Below are 18469 nucleotides of genomic sequence, written 5' to 3'. Positions count from 1 at the left end.
TCCATCCGCGTTCCTGAAGTCGGATTCTACACCCCGATGACGTAACATAGTTGTGGCTTGTCTGGGAACCATGAATAAGGTGAATATAGGGCATTGTTTAAAATGATACAAAATGATACTGAATTAGATCATACCCGCTGATCCCCACGTCTTTGATGTGGGGCTGCTGTGGCGCTCGAGCTCCTCTGTGGCTGGTGGGCCGCCCTATGACGACATCCCATTTCTTACGGTTTCAGGCAAGGGAGCTTCATTTAACCCTAACAGGTTTTGGTCGTTCCATGGCTGAGGTCATTGTCCTTCGAGAACCTTGGTTCCGTACCCCTGACTCGGCGGAATTACGACACGCAGGATATGTCCAATCAGGCAACACTATTCTCGACTAGTGATCGATTTGGTAGGCTGTCCATATCCTCCTCTAGTCACCAGTACCGTGTATACCTTCGAGCTTCACCTTCTCTAGAAAACGAAAGAGTGTTGTTCAACCAACAAGTCATGAACACGTTACACATAATCCGTCACGATTCGCATATTCCCTCAGACCTCTCAAGAACTATGACAGAGGTGGCTCATTATCTCCATGGAAGCTGTCAAGGGCTATTATTAGTCTCTCAAACCACCCTTCTGAGCTTCATCTTGTCGTAATCCTGGTCAATCAATTGCTGATCATGACCTCAACCCATTCACTACATATACCATCCTTATTGAAGCCATGATCGTCGCAGAACGGTCGAGGCTTTGGGCTTTGGCCGTCTATTTTGTGTAAGACTTGATTCCTTCAAGTTGTTTGCAAGAAGCTTGCGCACGTATCTGTACTTGGCATTCTTCGTTTCAAGGGCTAGAGTGTTCTTTTGAAAAGCCACGGAATAGCTATGTTCCGGTACCTTTCCAGTGATGTGCAAGACCGTGAGATATGATGTCATATACCTGAAAGCTTTCTCAGCCCTAACGCCATACAAGGATATTATGGTGAAACCTCCACAATAACTAGACTGGAGACGAGTGCAGATGTATGGCGCGGTACTCGATTCGCCGATGCTAATCTGGTCCAGCTAATCACCTCCACTCTCAAATTTGCCTGTTCTAGACAGTCGAATATACCCAGGCTTGCTACCTACTATGTATAGAGCTTATCCTGTTTACAGCTAGTTGGTTGAGAATATTCGTCGTGTGATCAATGTTTGGGTTTTGAAGACGATATAGGTGATCAATCCAACATGACTGCTATTTAATATCAGCTCCATGATAGGAATATCAGCTTCCATGAATCTGTTCTATGAAACTCAAAATTTGGTTTAAGGCCACGCCGATGGAGACGGCTCATTCAATTATATCCCCAATTGTATGGGAATTTGATCAACGCTCCGTTTTTCCAACGAGTTCGATGTGTACATCCGGACGAGAGCTGCACCCCAGAGACTGCACCGTAGCGGTGGCACGCGTCTGGAGATTTCCGTTCTCCATGAGTCCCCCTTAGGACACCTGCGTAGAGATATAGGGAAAAATAGACAGATTGGGTAGAAGAGCGCAATCAATTAAGCGGTGAATTGAGGGATGATTACCTGCCTGTCAGTACTACTTTTATAGGTGTAGTCTTGGCCATCGATCATAGTTTAGATCACAGGGAGGACCATTGATTGTCCCTTGTTGGTAGTGCTTGTCACATCGTGTTTTTCGCGCGTCAGGCTAAAGTAGTTATTTTGGATTATATAACATAATTTTTGGCTGCCCACCATCGCTTAACCCCTGATGGTCTAGTTGGATATGGCGCTCGGCTGTAATAGAAAATATCTTTGTAACCGAGAGGTCCCCGGATCGATCCCGGGTCGGGGGAACGCGATCTTTTTTTGGCTTCGAAACCAGTCATTAATCAGAGGATTTAGTGTCTAGTACTGATACCAAGTGAAGAATGTCTTCATTAGTAGTTTACTATCAGTATATCTTAATCTAACTATTTTATAATATTGGCAACAAGTTACCTACTTATATACCGTCACCCGAAGCGCTGGAATCATCAAATACCAGCTCTGTCCTCTTCTAATGTACTATTCCGGGTAGGACGTCGTATTGACCCACGTCTAGCCTTTGGTCCAAGCAGAGACACTTTTCGATCACCCAATCAGCTTCACAGATATTGCTGGATAGAGTTGACAAACGTTTACTGTACCATAATGAAGCCCTGTGCGAGAACAATCTAGGCGAGGAATTGGGTTCAGCCGGGCAGTGACTTGGCAGAAAGCGGGCACCCAATCGGGTATGAATCGACAGGATCTCGTCAAATTGGCCGAAATGATATTGCAGGAAGTCAGAGTATTCTATGTACAGTACATACTATGTAGTCTTCGGAACAGGTGCGGGGCAGGGATCACGCAAGAACCGGCAACAGTGCCATCATCCATCACGAATATAAAGATGCTGTACACCCGAGCCACATCAACTTCCTTTTCTCTCAAACAACGGCTATCACACGGACAACCCTTTGACTGAATTCAGTATCAGGATATTGAGTTTAGATATTTCTTCAGTGCAGCGTCTTTACCAAAGGTTAATGTACCCATCCTTGAACGTAATGGAACGACGCGAAGCTGATCATTGTGCTCTCAGCACGCATCATGCGCTCGCTCTGGCTTACTGCGTTGCTGCCCCTTGCGGCGGCGGACTGGCAATTCAGATCGCGTCCTGATCTGGCGCCTCCCAGACTGAACATCACTATTCCGGCAGCGCCAGATGTCGAAAAGGGATATCTCTTTGTTGCTCCCTTTGCAGGCTTTTCAGATGACGCCGGGGAAATGCATGGTCCTCGTCAGGCAGCTCCCTACATCTTCCGCGATGATGGAGAATTAGTCTGGTCGGGCTACGGCTATTACTCCATCTGGGCAACGAACTTCCAGAAGGCACGCTGGAAGGGCAAGGACATTCTCTTCAGCTTTGAGGGAGACCACAATGCGGGCTATGGTCATGGTCATGGTCATACTACTATCTTGGACCAGCATTACGAGACCATTCGTGAGCTGCGCGCGGGGAATCACAAGTTGACCGATAAACATGAATTCCATATCATCAATGAGGAAACCGCTCTCATTCAAATTTATCAGCCCATCCCCAAGGACCTTACTCGATGGGGAGCAAGCCCCGAGCAACAGTGGATTGTCAATGCTATCTTTCAAGGTAACCATCAGTATCCCATGTCTGTTGCGCGTATAACTAAACCCGGCATAGAGCTAGATATAGAAACTGGAGAGCTCCTCTTTGAGTGGTCTAGTTTGGACCATGTTCTCCCTGACGGTGAGTGGTGCCTCAGCCTTTTGAGCAGCAACAAATGACTAAACTACTGCTACAGAGGCCATCTTACCCATTAACCCGGGCCAAGCCGGCTCCGGTTACAACTCGTCGGATGCGTGGGATTACTTCCACATCAACTCCGTCGACAAAGATTCCGAGGGTAACTATCTCATCTCGGCTCGCGATGCCTGCGCAGTCCACAAGATCAACGGCTCCACCGGCGAGATTATCTGGCGCCTGGGTGGTGTCAAGTCCGACTTCGATCTTGGGCCCAACGTCAAGTTCTGCTTCCAGCATCACGCGCGCTTTGTCTCTAGGGACGGTGATAAAGAAGTTATCTCGCTCTATGATAACTCTGCTCATGGAACTGAGAACGGCCGTGGCAGTGAAGTCCACACCCATCCCTTCTCCCAGGGCAAAATCATCGAGATCAATACGGCTACTTGGAAGGCCTCCATTGTCCAAGCCTTCCAGCCTCCCGATGGTCTCCTATCAAAATCTCAGGGGAGCACCCAGCTCCTCCCCAACAGGAATGTGCTCGTCAATTGGGGCTCTGAAGGTGCCCTAACCGAATTTCGTCCCGACGGTACCCCTATCTTCCATACATACATGGACTCTGGTTTCTTGGGTTTGGGTGTCGAGAACTACCGTGGCTTCCGGTATAACTGGACCGGTCTTCCCAATGAGACGCCGGCCATTGTTTCTCTCGAGAACGATCAGGGCACTACTGTGTACGTCTCTTGGAACGGAGATACCGAAACCAAGGTCTGGCGCTTTTACCAAGTTACGGATGAGTATGGCTCGCGGCAGTACCTTGGCGAGACCAAACGTACTGGTTTCGAGACTGCCTTTTCCCTTAAATCCGGCAATGTTCATACGGTGTCTGCTGAAGCTATCGGTGCTAATGGCCGTGTCTTGACTTCGACCGGCATCGTAAAGACACAGGTTGAAATCTTACCTCCACCCAAAGGAGTAGAAGCCTCGTCATCCGTTTCGCTTCAAGACAAGATGCAGCCCCAGATTTACTTGGGCCAGAAGAGCCGCTGGGAGGAGCACATGATCCTGAAGGTCGATCGCTTCCATCTGGATTAAAGTCGTCCCTCCACAACGTTCCCTTAAGTTACTTTTCGGAACATGATTCTCCATCGGCCATATATCATAGCTCTTGCTGTCTGACAAAAGCATATTCGTGCTTCCAGTACCTAGTCGCTATTCCATAGGTATGCAAAACATCTTTTGCTATGTACCAGATCATCTCCAATGTAGAATCAGTAATGGGGTATTTGACAGACCCTGTAAACGATTCTATTCCAAGTACGCTCTGAGAATCAACCGTATCCACACGTAGAGTAGAACCCTCTACTCAAGCCCTACTTAATAATCAGGTCAAGCTACTCAGCACATATTCAGATATATGATTCAACTGAAAATAGTAGAGATGAGCCCTTTCCATGCGCTAAAACAGACAGGAAAAGAAAAGAAAGCAATTGTTTCAGGCTAGAAAGACCCCAGTGTATCATTGCATATTAGCCATCACGAAACTAAGGATGATAAAACTATCGCGAATCATCTGAGAACCGGCTCACTTCCTCACGTCGATTCCTGGGTTGCTCGCGAAGGTCCTCATCGAAAGCAAACATTCCACCGTGGCCATTATCTCCCATAGCCCGACGATCCCGGTCCCCTAGGCTGCTCTCCTCTCCGTCCGACACTTCGACCCACTCCGCTGCCTGAGAGTGTAACAACTTGCAATCCGAGAACACCTCCCACGAGCTATTCTTCTCCAATCGCCCAGACTCGAGAGTTTTCGTCCTAAAAGGCTTAAAGACAAGCTTCAAAACACGCATAGCACAGATCAGTTCTCCCTGAGCCGGATAACTATCTTCACTATCCATGCAGCTACTGGTAGAATTTCCTTCTAGCGTCGCAAGGCCCTCTACCAAGTACACGTCCGATTTTTCACCAATCTGTTGTTGCAGCCATTTCTTGACGCCCTTGTTTGTGCTGAGGTTACGGAATAGCTCCCTCGGGTTTTTGAGTGTATATAGCTTTCCGCCTCTGGGACGCATATCGTCGCTATCTGCACAGCCGCGGCCGGGTGTTTTGAATAAACGGGTGAATGAAGCAGATAGCCCTGTGTCTTTCGTGGGTTGAGTAGCGGCGCACATGTCGGGTACAGATCTGACTGCAAAGTCCTCGATTTGGCCCAGAGGCCAGGGGCATCCATAGGCACCTTTTACGGGTTCATTGATGTTGTTGATCAGGCTGCCTACAGTCACCTCTTCACTTGAGAGGAAAGGGCGCCTCGATATGCGTTTGCTTGGCATGTTGAGGTTGAGATGCGATTGTTTTCGACCAAGAATAGGTATCAGAACTTTTGCTCAACGTGAAGGTGACTTGTTTGTTGAACTTGTTCGCTTCACGTCTTTTGGTTTGTGCATGTTATAAACGTCTAATAGGATGGTCTAGTGAAGGGGCCTTTATAAAGCCAGGCCCTTGCACAGAGACTCTCATACTACTACAGATCGATCCATGGAGGTGCCCTATCGGACAAAGGGCTGAAAGCAACACCACAAACTTGGTCCATCCGGTAACCGCCAAGACGAGTTCTACGAAGCTTTGTCTTTGTTCGTCTATTCCTGAGGCCATAATATAATACGGAACCATCAATAGCATTATTGGCCCACGGCCAAAGGGTATGGTCCACGGGTAATCTCATCCAGCTTTGATTGACTTTCTGGTATATTGATTTAAAGACTTAAAACATTGATCGGATTCGATTACGCGTGTGTACCTAAATGGAATCTAATCGAGTCTGGCGCTGATTGCTTTTATATTTATTTTCCTTGTTTTTTATTTGTTCTTTTTTTTTGGTTTTGTTCATGAGGGACCAAGACAAGCAAAAAGATGGTCTTATCGGCTATCTTATCCATCAGATGGCGGATGTAAAAATAGCAAAAAATGGACAAGCCGGTAATCGAAACCGGGACCTTCTGAATGCAAATCAGATGTTATACCACTAAACCACTCGCCCTTGGTGAAAGATTTACATTCCAATTTTGCTTATGAGCAGCGCAAAATGGAATACACTTAATCGGAAAATTGAATGTTTGCTTCAGCGTGTCCCTGAAAATGTTAGAGATAGTTTATACATGTCTGTAAGCAGTTGAGGGCATATGGTGAAGTACAGTATTGTAAAATACTACTGGATCTAATCCTTTTTAATTCGGCATCAATGGCCTCGATGGGTTGTTTTAAAGCCAGATCAGCTACCATTCTCTCCATCACGAGTGAAAGTGAGATATGCTTGTATACTCCTCACCCTTGCATAGAGGAATGCAGGGACACTCGGACAATACCGTACCATAAGAAGCATGACTCCTATAGTTATTGTGGCAAGATATGAAGTGATTCGTACCAGGATCCAAGTCATATTATAGTGTAGAGATAGAGGAATATTCCCACCCCATCTGGGATAACCTTTAAATGTATTGCCCGAACACCCTACATCTTGTTCTGAGGGATCAGTGGGTGTGAACCTGGGTTTACAGAGGGGATGTTTGCTTGGTGTCGAGGTTATGCAGATATTCAAAGCTTGGACGAGTTGTGTAGGCACAGATGGTTCACAGTGCGGTCTGCTTGTATACTGAGCCCGAGGACTATGTGTCAGAATCTCTCCACAGGGGACACCAGACCCACCTAGCAAAAAGAATCGCCCAATGATCATGGAGATGTTTAGGGAGAAAATAAAAAGAAAGCTGGTCCCAGGGAGGCTCGAACTCTCGACTTCTGAGTTATTAGCTCAGCACTCTAACCAACTGAGTTATGGGACCACTTGTTGAAATATAGCTCTTTTAAATGCTTTACAGGGCAAGAGGTAAAAGTAGCTAATGTTGCAGACAATTGCCAGCCGGTACTTCGGGTCAAATCACTTGAGCTTCAAGCTAGTCAGTATTTCTGTACTGAGGGTCTTTACTTATATATTAGGGATAGGTCGGATTCCTTATTTCCAGTGCTTGTGTAAGTATGAGTGAGAATGTTGTATTTAGCTAGTAATTGCTGATGATGGGAGTTCATCCTTATTGCGGCTTACGGTTATATATTTCTGACTTGAGCAAACTGTAATCCGCACAGGAGAAGCCCGATTTTCAACCCCATCAACAATACGACACTTCCGAGCCGATCCAGGGATAAAGTCAATAGGATACATCATCCATTAGAAAGCTGCAAAAAAAAAGCCAAGCAAAATGGGTCGATACTATTTAGATAAAAAGAATTTACATACACGAGTCGACATAAAAAATTTGTGGACTCGCCGGTAATCGAAACCGGGACCTCTCCAATGCGAATGGAGCGTTATACCACTAAACCACAAGCCCTTTTTATTGGTTCCATTCTCGGATAAGCCCTACACGATCCATGATAACCATTGCCATATCTTCACCCTCTGGTCCCCGACCGCGACAGCGACTCGACTATACTCGCAACTGGCCAGCCGGTCTTGCTTCCCCATTTGCGTGTCTCCTCGATTAATTCGTGAACTCTCTGTGAGTCTCTCAGCCACGGACCACCTGTTATTGTCAGCAGTAGACCCAGCGGTTCTATGCGTAAGACCAACAGAAGGAAATGGGGCCAAACGAATTGACCCACACGGGCGCAGAATTGCTAAAAATCGCAAGAGCCGAGACCTGAACTGCGTGATGATTGAGCTTTTTCTCAAAGTTATTGATGAGTTGGATTTGTTGGAGCGTATTCATGCCAGTCTGCATCGGTTCAGCAATGCTCAGGATTGCCAGGGCCGTGTGGTAATATTGCAGACTCGAGGCTGATATCGTCAGCTCACGTATCCCATACATAAGTGGGTATGAGGTGCTTATACCATGCCATCCGCTGACTGTCCATAAGCAGGGAAAGTTACTTTGTCCATATAGCCCCGGAGTCCCAATAGGCTCGAACGAGGCGGGTAGAGAGGCACGCCAGGTATCGAGCTCATCGCCGAGTGAGTGCCACTCGTGCTGCTCTAAGGGCGAAGCGTCTTGATTGAGGCATCGGTTGATAACTTTTCCTAGCAGGTATGTAATTCTGTTGGCAAGGTCATCTTCGCCCTCGACTGTTGGAGGCAGGTGTTCTTGAGAGAGCTCTATCATAAGACTCCGTTTCTCTATAAGCGCAACGGTAATATCTTCTCGGAGGTAATTCCAGAAGCCGGCGCTGAGTAACCCGGCTTCAAGCCCAGCAGGCCGACTTGCTAACAAGGAATATGATCCTTGAAGATGATTCTGACAACTGACATTTTCTATGGCAAGTTAGCACACCACAAGCAAGATTAAGAGATACTCACGCGATATAATCTCATACGACCGAAGAAGACAAATAGCGGCCAGCGTCTCGCCAGTCCGGAATTCATCTGGATTTTCTGTGAGCTGCAGCAGTGCCTGAACACTCTCGAGGTGATACGACTCTGCCAAGTCCCAAAGGTCTTTCTTCAGGAAGCTCGAACTCTGACTCGCTGCGGCAAAGGCTAGGATGGCGCTGAGAAGGAGCGAGTTTCTCCGCGCACATGAAGGGACTATGTCACCGAAATGTCTCTTGACATCGTTGAGGTCATACCATCCGGCCAGATGTTCGATATAGTAACGAAATATTGTCGCAATATGGGGGTTCCGGAGTGCCGCTTCGGGATCTTTCGTCGATACGTATTCGGCGGACCGCGGCCTGGTGGTTAAGCTCTGATCTGGGGTAGTGGGCGACCTGGACTGTTGCTCTCTTGGAGAACGGTTGCTCCACTGGCAATTTCGAGAAGCTTGTTGGCAGCGAAGACACACGGGTCGAAGTCCATCACCTGTTTTGAAGATTAATCTGTAGTTCTATTGGAGCTGACTCGTTAGGCTCACATTTAATCTTTCTGGATCTGCATTCCTGACTATCTTGTGTTAATAGAAAGCTGTACCAGAACTATATTGAATACAGGTGGGTTCTAAGGTACCATCCTGGCAATAGAGGAATTGTGGCACTGCATTAGTGTGCTGGACAGCTTTTAGAATGGACTAGACTTACTGTTTGTTAGAAAAGGTCGGGGCATGATGGAGGAGCGAACTGGTTGGAGCTCGCATTATCCTCGCAGGAATGAAAGCCGTCGCAAAATGCGTCACCACTAAATTATTCAGAAAGAGCCAATCGGATTGCCTTGTTCAAGTGGACTTTACTATTGCCACAAAACTTTTATAGCCACTGCATTTTTTAGGTTGGTAATACACATATTAAAGTAAGCCCACGCACTACTGTCAATGTACACGGCACCCGGACCCACTCAAAAACGAGATGCGAAGTGCGAAAGCCGAACCGTTGATCGTCGACAGCATGGCAGACAGGGCTATAAAAGATTCCCCAATCCTGAAAGATGCAACTAGAACATATTCCTCTGTACCTATCCACTCAGACATACAACACATTTAATACACCATATTCAATTGACGACACACCATAGTCCTCTAGGCTATACGAGCATGCAGCGTATCACCCATATCACTAGACTGTGTAAGCCTACGAGGTCCTGCACACAATCTCGAAGCATGTCAAGTTTCCCAACCAGCATCTCCCCCTCACAGTCAGAAATCCAGAGTCGGCAGCTTTCTCCGCAGAATCTAGAGATCGCAATTCGAAGTCTCCACCACGACGGTTTAGTCGTAGTGGAGAATGTCGTGCCCCACGATGCCCTGGACCGACTAAACCATAAAATGGTCAAGGATGCATGGACGCTGCGGAACAGGAAAGAAAACAGTCCCTATAACTATAACCCTGGGAATATCCAGCAGGATCCCCCGCCTGTGCGGAAATACTTCGATCCTGAAATCTTCTTCAGTATGTGTCTGGCATTGGCCTAATACACAATGAATACAAACTAACAAGGGCATAGATCCAATCGCTACCCAGATAACCACAACGGCGCTAGGGCCCCGTCCAAAATGGACCTTTTGTTCTGGAAACTCAGCCATGCCTCCTACAGCTGAAAACCCGCCCATGTCTCAGCCAGTCCACTCTGACGCAGATTTCGCCCACCCGACGCACCCGTTCGCTTATGTCGTAAACGTCCCACTGATTACCATGACTCCCGAAAACGGCTCTACAGAGGTGTGGCTGGGAACACACACCGATTCAGGATTGCACGTCCAGGAAGGAATGCACGGTGAGCGAGCAAGTGGGCGAATTCAACTGAGTGCGCTGGAGAAGCAGAGAATGATTCGGCCGCCGTGTCAGCCTGTTGTTCCTAAGGGCGCGTTGGTTCTGAGGGACTTGAGGCTGTGGCATGCGGGAATAGGAAACCAAACCGATGACGTTAGGGTTATGTTGGCGATGAGTAAGTTTTAGATCCCCGTTAAAGGGCGAGCTCGTGGCTAATGATCGCAGTTCATTTCGCGCCGTGGTATCGAAACCCTATGAGGCTGGAATTTGCGGAGGATTTGAAGCCTCTGGTGGAGAAAGAGACGGGCCTCGAGATCCCTGTCGACTGGGTTACGGAGGCGGAAGCCATGTCGCGGTATTTGAATAGGGGATTTGGAAACTCGTATGATTTCAGTCAGCGGCCGTAGGTAGCTTTATGACTGTTTCATGGTGGGGGAAAGCATAGCATACAATGTAACGAGACACAAGGTGTTCTATTACTCGGATTTCTTTGATATGACAATTGCAATGTGCGGGCCTGTGGGAATATTGCCGAAATTGATCCAGAAGCTGAACTCTAGCAAGTGTTCACTTTATTTCAAACTTACGAACAAAGCAACGCCAAAATAGACACTTCTGTGGCTAGATCCACCTTCTTTTCATTTCAACTTACCATATGCTAAGGGGTGCTGTTATTGACTCACACTCCCTGCGTTTCAAAGATATAATGGAAATTGCATTATCCTCATTGGCCTTTGGAAAGGACAAAGTATCACCACAGACATGAAATGGTGCATCATATATAATACCCATCGCTATCCTTTGACGGTAGGATATAGATGGATTTCAGGGAAAGAGGCTCAAGTATGAACTAGTTACTCACTCAATAGCTATCGGATCTGAAGCATATGGCGTATATGCAAAAGCGGCACTGTCCTAGCTCGAACAACACATTCGTCAACTGCATCAGCCGCGTCTACGGCATTGGTATCGCACCGAGCCGGACAGTAAGTACATTTATGTCGTTCCATATACCCTATATTTAAAGAGACCGACAAGCTCTTGAACAAAGTATCCCACTCCGTTGCCCCATCCCATTTCATGTCCATATTGGGCCAGCTGTGTGACTATGTCACATCCAATGGCGAGGTTTTCGTCATTGTTAGTCTCTTTTGCCATGTAACGAATAGCCGAGATTAGTGGATCTGTGTTCATATCGTGCCTCGCATCATGCAAAGCGCCGAGGAGCATTTTGACGGCATCAATGTGTCCATTCCGTGCAGCAACAGCGAGTGTTCTGTTGTAGTGTATCTCCCACCCCAGTCTTCTAGCATGAAGTGCCCACCTCAATAGCATCGCCTCCTTTTCACCAAAATAGGGCTGGTTTAAGGCGCATTGTAGAGGTGTTTCTCCAGTCTCATCTGGTTGAAAAACAAGAAAAAATTGGTTCAAGGGCAGATTGCCCAGCAGGTGATACAATATGTCCTTGTCGTTATCATATCTCCTGACAGCAGCATGAAAGAGAGTTCTTGGATCCCAGGGCACGGAAAATGTAAGCCCTAGCTGAAGTAGTCGTATCACCGCCTCTTTACTGCCATTGATACACAGGTGGTATATGGTCTCCCATTGTAGTATATTGGGATCCGCCTGTGGACCCGGAATACTTGCGCTAGAGTTGTTTGTAAACCAGTCGTTGAGATATTCTATTGCCCACAATTTTTCTGCTATGACGGCCTCGGATGATATTGCATTTTGAAAGCATCTGTTGAACAGTGGTTTTTGTGTATATGCCGCCATTGCTGTCTGTAGTTGGTCTTGGTCTTGGAATGATAATGTGATAGTTCTTTCTGATATGTACTAGTAGGGAAAGATCAACAATGAAATCAAGCTGATATGATAGAGAAGAAAGGATGTGAATAGACAAAGCGATTGATATCCCTCCATTTATAACAATCAACTCTTGATGCAGTCATCTTCTGGCCTACATGGTATGTACATACACCCTGTGATAGAATCATTGAGAATAAGCCATTTCTTAGACAAAAGCCGAATGACCTTTTCCCACGTGAACGGATTCTACCGTTAGAGTACTTCTTTGTTAGTTTCTGGGAATATCCATGGTTTGATCGGCTGCCTTTGTTAGTGTCACAATGGACAAGGTAAGCTCCAAGCTGTCTGATATTCTCCGGCACGATAGTTAGATGTACAATGTACTCTTTCAGACATCTATTTATGTTATTGTTCGGATTAAATGACTTTGCATCCCACAAAGTAGTATCAATATTAGATTCTGATTGTGTTTCTGACTAGTTCCAGCTTTTTATGTCATACTTGCCTGAGTGGATAGTGGTGACCCCATCAAGGTATTATCCCACTAAGGCTGGAAATGTCGTAATCCACCGGGCCTTCTCCATACTTGAAGAGCATAGTTCCATAGTACGAACATATCCAAATAATATACCAAACATTAAACACCCAGACAACCAAAACAAAACCAAACCAACACAAAGAACAAAGAAAGAATCACCAAATAATAATAACCCGGGTATAGAAATCCAACAAAAGTCAACCATCACGGCAAATTTCTCTCCCTAAACTCCCTCCACCTCGCTCTAAACCCGCTCTTCTTTCCACTGACCTCCGGAGCACCATCACCCTCAGACACGGCCTTTGCTATCTTCCTGCAGTTCAGCGCCTTGCCTTGGAAACTAGATCCTGGCTTCACATCGCCACCACCGATTGACCCTGATTGCGTCGACTGAGGCACAAGCGTCGTCTCCGACACGGCATCATCCGCCAACCTGCCTTCCTGCAAGGCAAGTTCCCGTTCTCGGGCTCGACGCTCTTTGGCCCGGCGTGCGACGGCCTCGGCACCGCCTTTTTCACCGAGCATGACTGTGCCCCCTGGTCCGGGGGTTATGGCGCTGTAGTCTAGGTTCCAGCCCATTCTTTCTTGGTATGTATTCTGGGATGTGGGTTTAGAGGGGGTTTCGTTGTGATCGGGGATTTCTGAGATGGGATGTTTTCTGAAGGTTTTGGTAGGAATTTTATGCTTTTATTGGGTATATAAAGACGCGGACTGTTAAATTATATGTGTACTAATGTGGCAGTGTTCCAGAAAACGTACATCTCCATAGTGGAGTACATGTAATGACGTCATACAATCACTTTATGTCCACGGGGGCAACGAGGATCCTCAATTCCATGGGAGGGGATATGTCGATCCTCTTGGCATATGCATATTTGGATGTCGGTGGAATGCCTGATTGAAGGTGGAATGTAGTCGCATGCTGCTTGCATAGAAGAAAATGTTGGTGTTGAAAAGGAAGGTTGGATAACTGGGTGATTAGTTTCTCCTCTGATGGCTTTCTGGACACTCTAACTGACAAAACATTAAGTAATTACGTATTGAGATAGGAGTAGAATATTTACTGCGACGGATCAAACACCTTCTTAAACGTCTCCAGGGTATGAGCCCAGATCTTCTTCGGGAAATCCTCCGCCCGATATCCGCTCATAAGCTTCTCATTTGCTGCATTGGCCCCATCATAGTTAAGAATATACGATCCCCCACCGATTTTCCCAGTCGAAGCTACGCTTGTCTTCACCCCTTCCACAAGTGGCACTCCTGCGTTTGTTGGATCCTCAGGCGCAGCGGGCGGATAAGCAGCGGAGGTCGAGATAAACACGTGCCTCTCACCACTCTCCTGCGAGGAAATCGACATCGGTCGCGAAAGGAAGCTAACGATTGAACCGGCGATCGAGCCCATGGTCTTGTTCATGAGAGGTGTGCGGACAATGCCGGGGAATACGTGAACGAAACTGATGGATGGGTACAGCGTGGCCAGGTGTTCTGCGGCGAGGGAGTTTAAGGTCGCCGCATACATGCCGGCTTTCATGATGGACCACGACTTTTGTAAGTCGAGGTTATCTTCTTCGATTTTACCTTCCTGGCCGGCAGCTAGGACGCTCACGACACGAGCTGGGGCTTTGGATGCGCTGAGCAGCGGGAGGAGATTGTGGACGAAGCGCATGCGGGAGTAGTAACGGAGGGCATGATTGTTTTCGAGGCCTTCGCTTGTATCTACTTTACAGTTAGCTGCCACGTACTCAAATGATGGATATGTGTGGTTCTCCTTACTTTGTTTCGAGGCAGCAAGATGTCCCGTCGAGAGGAATAATAGATCGATCGCCTTTTCCTTCTGCTTGATTTCCGAGCACGCTTCGTCTACATTCCGGAGAAGTGAGACGTCCGATTGAATAAAATGAAAGGTCCCATCGGGATTGGCTGATTTCAATTCCTCTAATATCTTGGATCCGGCGGCTTGATTTCGTCCCACGAGATGGATTGTCGGCTTTTTGATGGTCTTGGCTAGCTCCTTGGCTGTTGCTTCGCCGATGCCACTGGTTCCTCCCACGAAGACTGCGACGAAGTCTCCTTCGCGGGCGTGGAGAGCGACGTTGGATTTGCGGACTTCATTGATGCCCACCATGGTGACTGAGACGTTGGAGTTTGGAGTTAAGGTACAGATGCGAGGGTATAACAGCCTGAGAGAGCTCAGATCAATTGTTTCCAATGATGACGACCTCCGTGAGATCGCGAGTCGCAAGTGTTTAAATACGACGAATGGGCATCGATGACAAGTCGGTGGTCGGAGACGTCCAAGTCCGAATTGGTAATCCATTGCATCATCGTCTGCGGAAAGGTCGCGTCGGCCAATGGCAGTTCGTGCTGACCGGTCACATTACTTACATACCCTGAAGAACAATTATTTCCTATTCAGGCTGTGCATTACTCACAAGATAAACTGGTCTTACCTACCATCTCCTGCGATTGATATAAGAAAGGGATTGCTGTTGATCCAGCATGCTGCCCAACATTTTGGTAGTCCTAGGAGTTATTGAGACTGTAAAGCAAGTATACACACTTCCATTCTCCAGAACCCATGCTTGTAAACTCCGTTGTCCGTTTCCTCATTCAGTCGTACATACATGATGCCGTTAACATAGGATTAGCATTATGATTAAGAAGAGATTTCTTCCTCAGGCAGTGAAGATTTTCGCCCCTTTACCACGGGTGTTGATAAGAAAGCCTATCAGCAGACATGTGAAAATCGCTGGTGAGCAGTAGGGGCGGGAGAAAAAGACACCAAAAATGGATAATCATTATCTGCAAGCCCGGCGCCCTTGGATCGAGTTCAAGGCAAGCAAAGCCTAACTCGACGATACTTTCGCTGCTGACTTGAAGGCTGCTTCGACATCGGTCAGTCGGAAGCCGGGGGCTCGGCCTAGGATAACCATCTTCTTCAAAAGCGCTAGTACAGGTTAGCGTATGAGAGTTACAATGCATGATGGTAAATTACAAAGTACTTACTCTGAACAAACTCTTCAATGTTGAGGACCCAGGCCGCTTGTTCTGCTGCATTGGCTGCTTTTTCAGAATTGCGCTCATCCGTGCCATCAACGGTACGCAAGGGCAACGATGTGAGCTTATGACTATCATCTAGATTCATAGGAATGTCCTTCGATTGATCCAGCGCAGCCTTTGGAGAATTCTCCTGGTTCTCAAGCGTAGGAGTGGCGAAGATACACGGCGCACCATCAAGACAGAAGCCCTTTTCTTCAAGATAACCCTGGACATCACGACAATCAAGCCAGGTACCATCCAGCCCGTATAACTTAAGAAGCTCCTGTCTCTTCTCCGACGACGATTTATTGTCCATCTCCTGAGCACTACCCGGAATGGAACCAAGGACTCGACCCGGAAGCCGCATGTTCTCGGGATACAGAGGCTTTCCATCGGGCTGCATATGCGGATAATGGGTACCCGCACCACCGATGCAGTAGAAAGGCACATTTGGTCTTTCCAAGGACTCTTTTGGGCCTGCACTGAGGAGGGACGAAAGACAGCGGGCCAATTTATCCTCTTGACGCACGCAGCTCACCAGTCGGAAGACACGATAGATGTCCTGGGGATCTGTTCGCGGATCGGTGAATAATTGGTACGCGTACTCTATGCAGTACCGGTGGAGTCGACGAGCGAATGTTGATTCGTTATAGCTGTATGTGAAAGTGGCGCTGCCGTTCAGTGGTCTTTCGATGTCTCTTGGGAGATTGCCTAGATATGAGCGATTTGCATATCTAGTGGAAGGTGATACTCTAATGCGGTCACTTGCTGGTGGCTTGTAGAACGCCCCACTTCCACCGGGGTTCATATTCACCGTGTATCCAAAAGTAAATGCATCGTTGGCTGCCTTTGCAGAGGATAAAGCAGCCAGTTGTATATGGTGAAGCTCCGTAGCAGATAATGAGCTCCCAGCTGATGATTTGCCTTCACGTTTTACCTGCGAGACGGTGGCGTTGAGTTGCTGGAAGAGATAAGGATGAGTGAGATTGAGATCAGACTGAAGCGCCATATGATAGAAAGTGGACAACGATTGAGATATCCTGCCCATGCTTTCTTCAAGCTCCGACACGCGTGCCTTCAACTCCTGAAACATGGCTTCTTTCTTCAGTCGGTAGGTCCTTTGCGCAGCCCGGATCTGAGCCCGACGGTCCTACTTTAATATTAGCACTTGCCCAAACGAGTAATCCGCCAGACAGCAACAATAATACATTAGGAGAAGTATTGCCAGGGGATATTCTCGGTCTACCGCGTTTCCTCACTCGGTTCGCCGACTGTGAGGGCTCGGGTGAGCTGCTCTTTTCGAGAACCTGACCATGGTCCGATCCCGGCTCTGCACCGATTGCCTCCGATATGTGTGGAAACCGATCGGGCTGGTAATAGCGCGCCGAGAGTGTTTGGGACAAAAGGTAATCAGTCATGATTACGGCTCTGTTCGGTGTTCCGGACGGCAGGAGGGTTGATTATATTTCAAGGGGGTTCTTTTATAGTGAGATGATCATCGAACTGGAATTATCAACGAGATTGATTGCCATTGAAGATAATAACATGATGAAATTGCCTGATGCTTGGCGGCGGTTGTGCAATGACCCAGTGAGATGTAGATTTCTTCTCTTGTGCCTCGGCTGATCGAATAATCTGCGTGGCTGATCCGAGGACCTTTTAAACGGACCAATCACCGCCTCTGGTCGTGCCCAACTGTGCCCTATTCACGTTAGCTCCATAATTTGGTTACGATAAGGAATCGTAATGTTCCAAATGGTGCCTGAAGAGGCTCATCAAGATTATGGATCAAGTCCAAGTTTCAGTCCGATCCTTCCTGAATGAGTCTAGCATGCCCCATTAAGCATAGTCAGGGATATGTTCCTTCGGACGGGTTGCCGTCTGGTCGACAAATTGGCCGACTCTGGACGTTTTTATGGTCCCAATCCGCGGCTCCTGATGGGATTTTGTCCTGATCGGGTGCTTTTCGCTTCTTCAAACATGTCAAATCCACATGAGAATTAGACTACCGCATCCACATCAAAAAAAGCACATGCACATGTGTAAAGTCCACACACTACCACATCCATCCTTTCTTAGTCAATCACCACCAGTGACGCAGTCCGGTTGGCTCCGGGACGTAGGAATCCGACTCACCTGAGTAGATCCCCGTTCCATCACGGGATTCGACACGTTGAAGCGTGGGACGGGTGAGACAATATTTTCAAGCGCATATTCTCATGTGAATAGGCGCCATAGGAAATTCACGTCCCGAAGACCAGCTGAGCTTCACCATGGATACGGCAACGGTCCCGAGAGAATGGCATGTCATGCGCAGAATCGGGATCGGAAGTGAAATGTGGAGTGGGCGACAATGCCCGAGTGTCGCTTGTGATATCTGTCGGTTGTCAGCCGATAGTGACCAAGTGAAAGAGCCTAGTAAATCAGGCACTGTTACTCAACGGTTAATTTATGGGATATTCATTACTCTTTCAGTTGTAGAAGGATTGAGTTTTACTTCCTTTGGCATCGAGATGTAACATTGAGATCATGAAAGCGGGCCAAGGAACAAAATGAAGTGGTGAAAGTAAGATCTTATGCATTCAGATAGGGTTATCTCTCTGATATACTTATAAATACAAA

General features: G+C 47.4%; 8 protein-coding genes and 4 non-coding genes across 12 annotated transcripts; 3 read left to right on the top strand and 9 right to left on the bottom strand.

Moving 5' to 3' along the window:
* The first annotated feature begins 1740 nt into the window (after positions 1-1740).
* AO090010t00005 lies at positions 1741-1831 on the top strand. Its single transcript has one exon. It is a non-coding gene; the product is annotated as a tRNA-Tyr (tRNA).
* Positions 1832-2786: 955 nt separating this feature from the next.
* On the top strand, positions 2787-4371 carry AO090010000355 (arylsulfotransferase family protein; the record flags this gene model as incomplete). The annotated part of the gene is made up of 3 exons (XM_001827314.3): positions 2787-3165; positions 3217-3282; positions 3338-4371. The coding sequence occupies 3 exons, from the start codon at positions 2787-2789 to the stop codon at positions 4369-4371; spliced, it is 1479 nt and encodes a 492-aa protein (XP_001827366.3).
* Positions 4372-4835: 464 nt separating this feature from the next.
* AO090010000356 (uncharacterized protein) lies at positions 4836-5606 on the bottom strand (the record flags this gene model as incomplete). Its single annotated transcript, XM_001827315.1, has 1 exon — positions 4836-5606. One exon carries the CDS (start codon positions 5604-5606, stop codon positions 4836-4838), a length of 771 nt encoding a protein of 256 aa, XP_001827367.1.
* A 635-nt stretch (positions 5607-6241) lies between these two features.
* On the bottom strand, positions 6242-6313 carry AO090010t00006. Its single transcript has one exon. It is a non-coding gene; the product is annotated as a tRNA-Ala (tRNA).
* Positions 6314-7038: 725 nt separating this feature from the next.
* AO090010t00007 lies at positions 7039-7112 on the bottom strand. Its single transcript has one exon. It is a non-coding gene; the product is annotated as a tRNA-Ile (tRNA).
* Positions 7113-7586: 474 nt separating this feature from the next.
* AO090010t00008 lies at positions 7587-7658 on the bottom strand. The gene has a single exon. It is a non-coding gene; the product is annotated as a tRNA-Ala (tRNA).
* Positions 7659-7719: 61 nt separating this feature from the next.
* On the bottom strand, positions 7720-9361 carry AO090010000357 (uncharacterized protein; the record flags this gene model as incomplete). Its single annotated transcript, XM_023233679.1, has 5 exons — positions 7720-7850; positions 7898-8104; positions 8159-8575; positions 8621-9121; positions 9337-9361. The coding sequence occupies 5 exons, from the start codon at positions 9359-9361 to the stop codon at positions 7720-7722; spliced, it is 1281 nt and encodes a 426-aa protein (XP_023094158.1).
* Positions 9362-9785: 424 nt separating this feature from the next.
* Positions 9786-10868, top strand: AO090010000358 (phytanoyl-CoA dioxygenase family protein; the record flags this gene model as incomplete). The annotated part of the gene is made up of 3 exons (XM_001827317.3): positions 9786-10140; positions 10196-10636; positions 10687-10868. 3 exons carry the CDS (start codon positions 9786-9788, stop codon positions 10866-10868), a joined length of 978 nt encoding a protein of 325 aa, XP_001827369.3.
* Positions 10869-11457: 589 nt separating this feature from the next.
* On the bottom strand, positions 11458-12237 carry AO090010000359 (uncharacterized protein; the record flags this gene model as incomplete). The annotated part of the gene is made up of 1 exon (XM_001827318.1): positions 11458-12237. The coding sequence occupies one exon, from the start codon at positions 12235-12237 to the stop codon at positions 11458-11460; it is 780 nt and encodes a 259-aa protein (XP_001827370.1).
* Positions 12238-13012: 775 nt separating this feature from the next.
* Positions 13013-13575, bottom strand: AO090010000360 (uncharacterized protein; the record flags this gene model as incomplete). The annotated part of the gene is made up of 2 exons (XM_001827319.1): positions 13013-13466; positions 13568-13575. 2 exons carry the CDS (start codon positions 13573-13575, stop codon positions 13013-13015), a joined length of 462 nt encoding a protein of 153 aa, XP_001827371.1.
* Positions 13576-13868: 293 nt separating this feature from the next.
* Positions 13869-15125, bottom strand: AO090010000361 (uncharacterized protein; the record flags this gene model as incomplete). The annotated part of the gene is made up of 1 exon (XM_023233677.1): positions 13869-15125. The coding sequence occupies one exon, from the start codon at positions 15123-15125 to the stop codon at positions 13869-13871; it is 1257 nt and encodes a 418-aa protein (XP_023094159.1).
* Positions 15126-15779: 654 nt separating this feature from the next.
* AO090010000363 (uncharacterized protein) lies at positions 15780-16655 on the bottom strand (the record flags this gene model as incomplete). The annotated part of the gene is made up of 1 exon (XM_001827321.3): positions 15780-16655. The coding sequence occupies one exon, from the start codon at positions 16653-16655 to the stop codon at positions 15780-15782; it is 876 nt and encodes a 291-aa protein (XP_001827373.3).
* Between the last annotated feature and the right edge of the window lie 1814 nt (positions 16656-18469).

The sequence above is a fragment of the Aspergillus oryzae genome, chromosome 8 (assembly GCF_000184455.2).
Source record: "Aspergillus oryzae RIB40 DNA, chromosome 8".
Lineage (NCBI taxonomy): Eukaryota > Fungi > Ascomycota > Eurotiomycetes > Eurotiales > Aspergillaceae > Aspergillus > Aspergillus oryzae.
The sequence above is the reverse complement of the archived record's forward strand: the minus strand, read 5'-3'. Positions and strand labels throughout refer to the sequence as shown.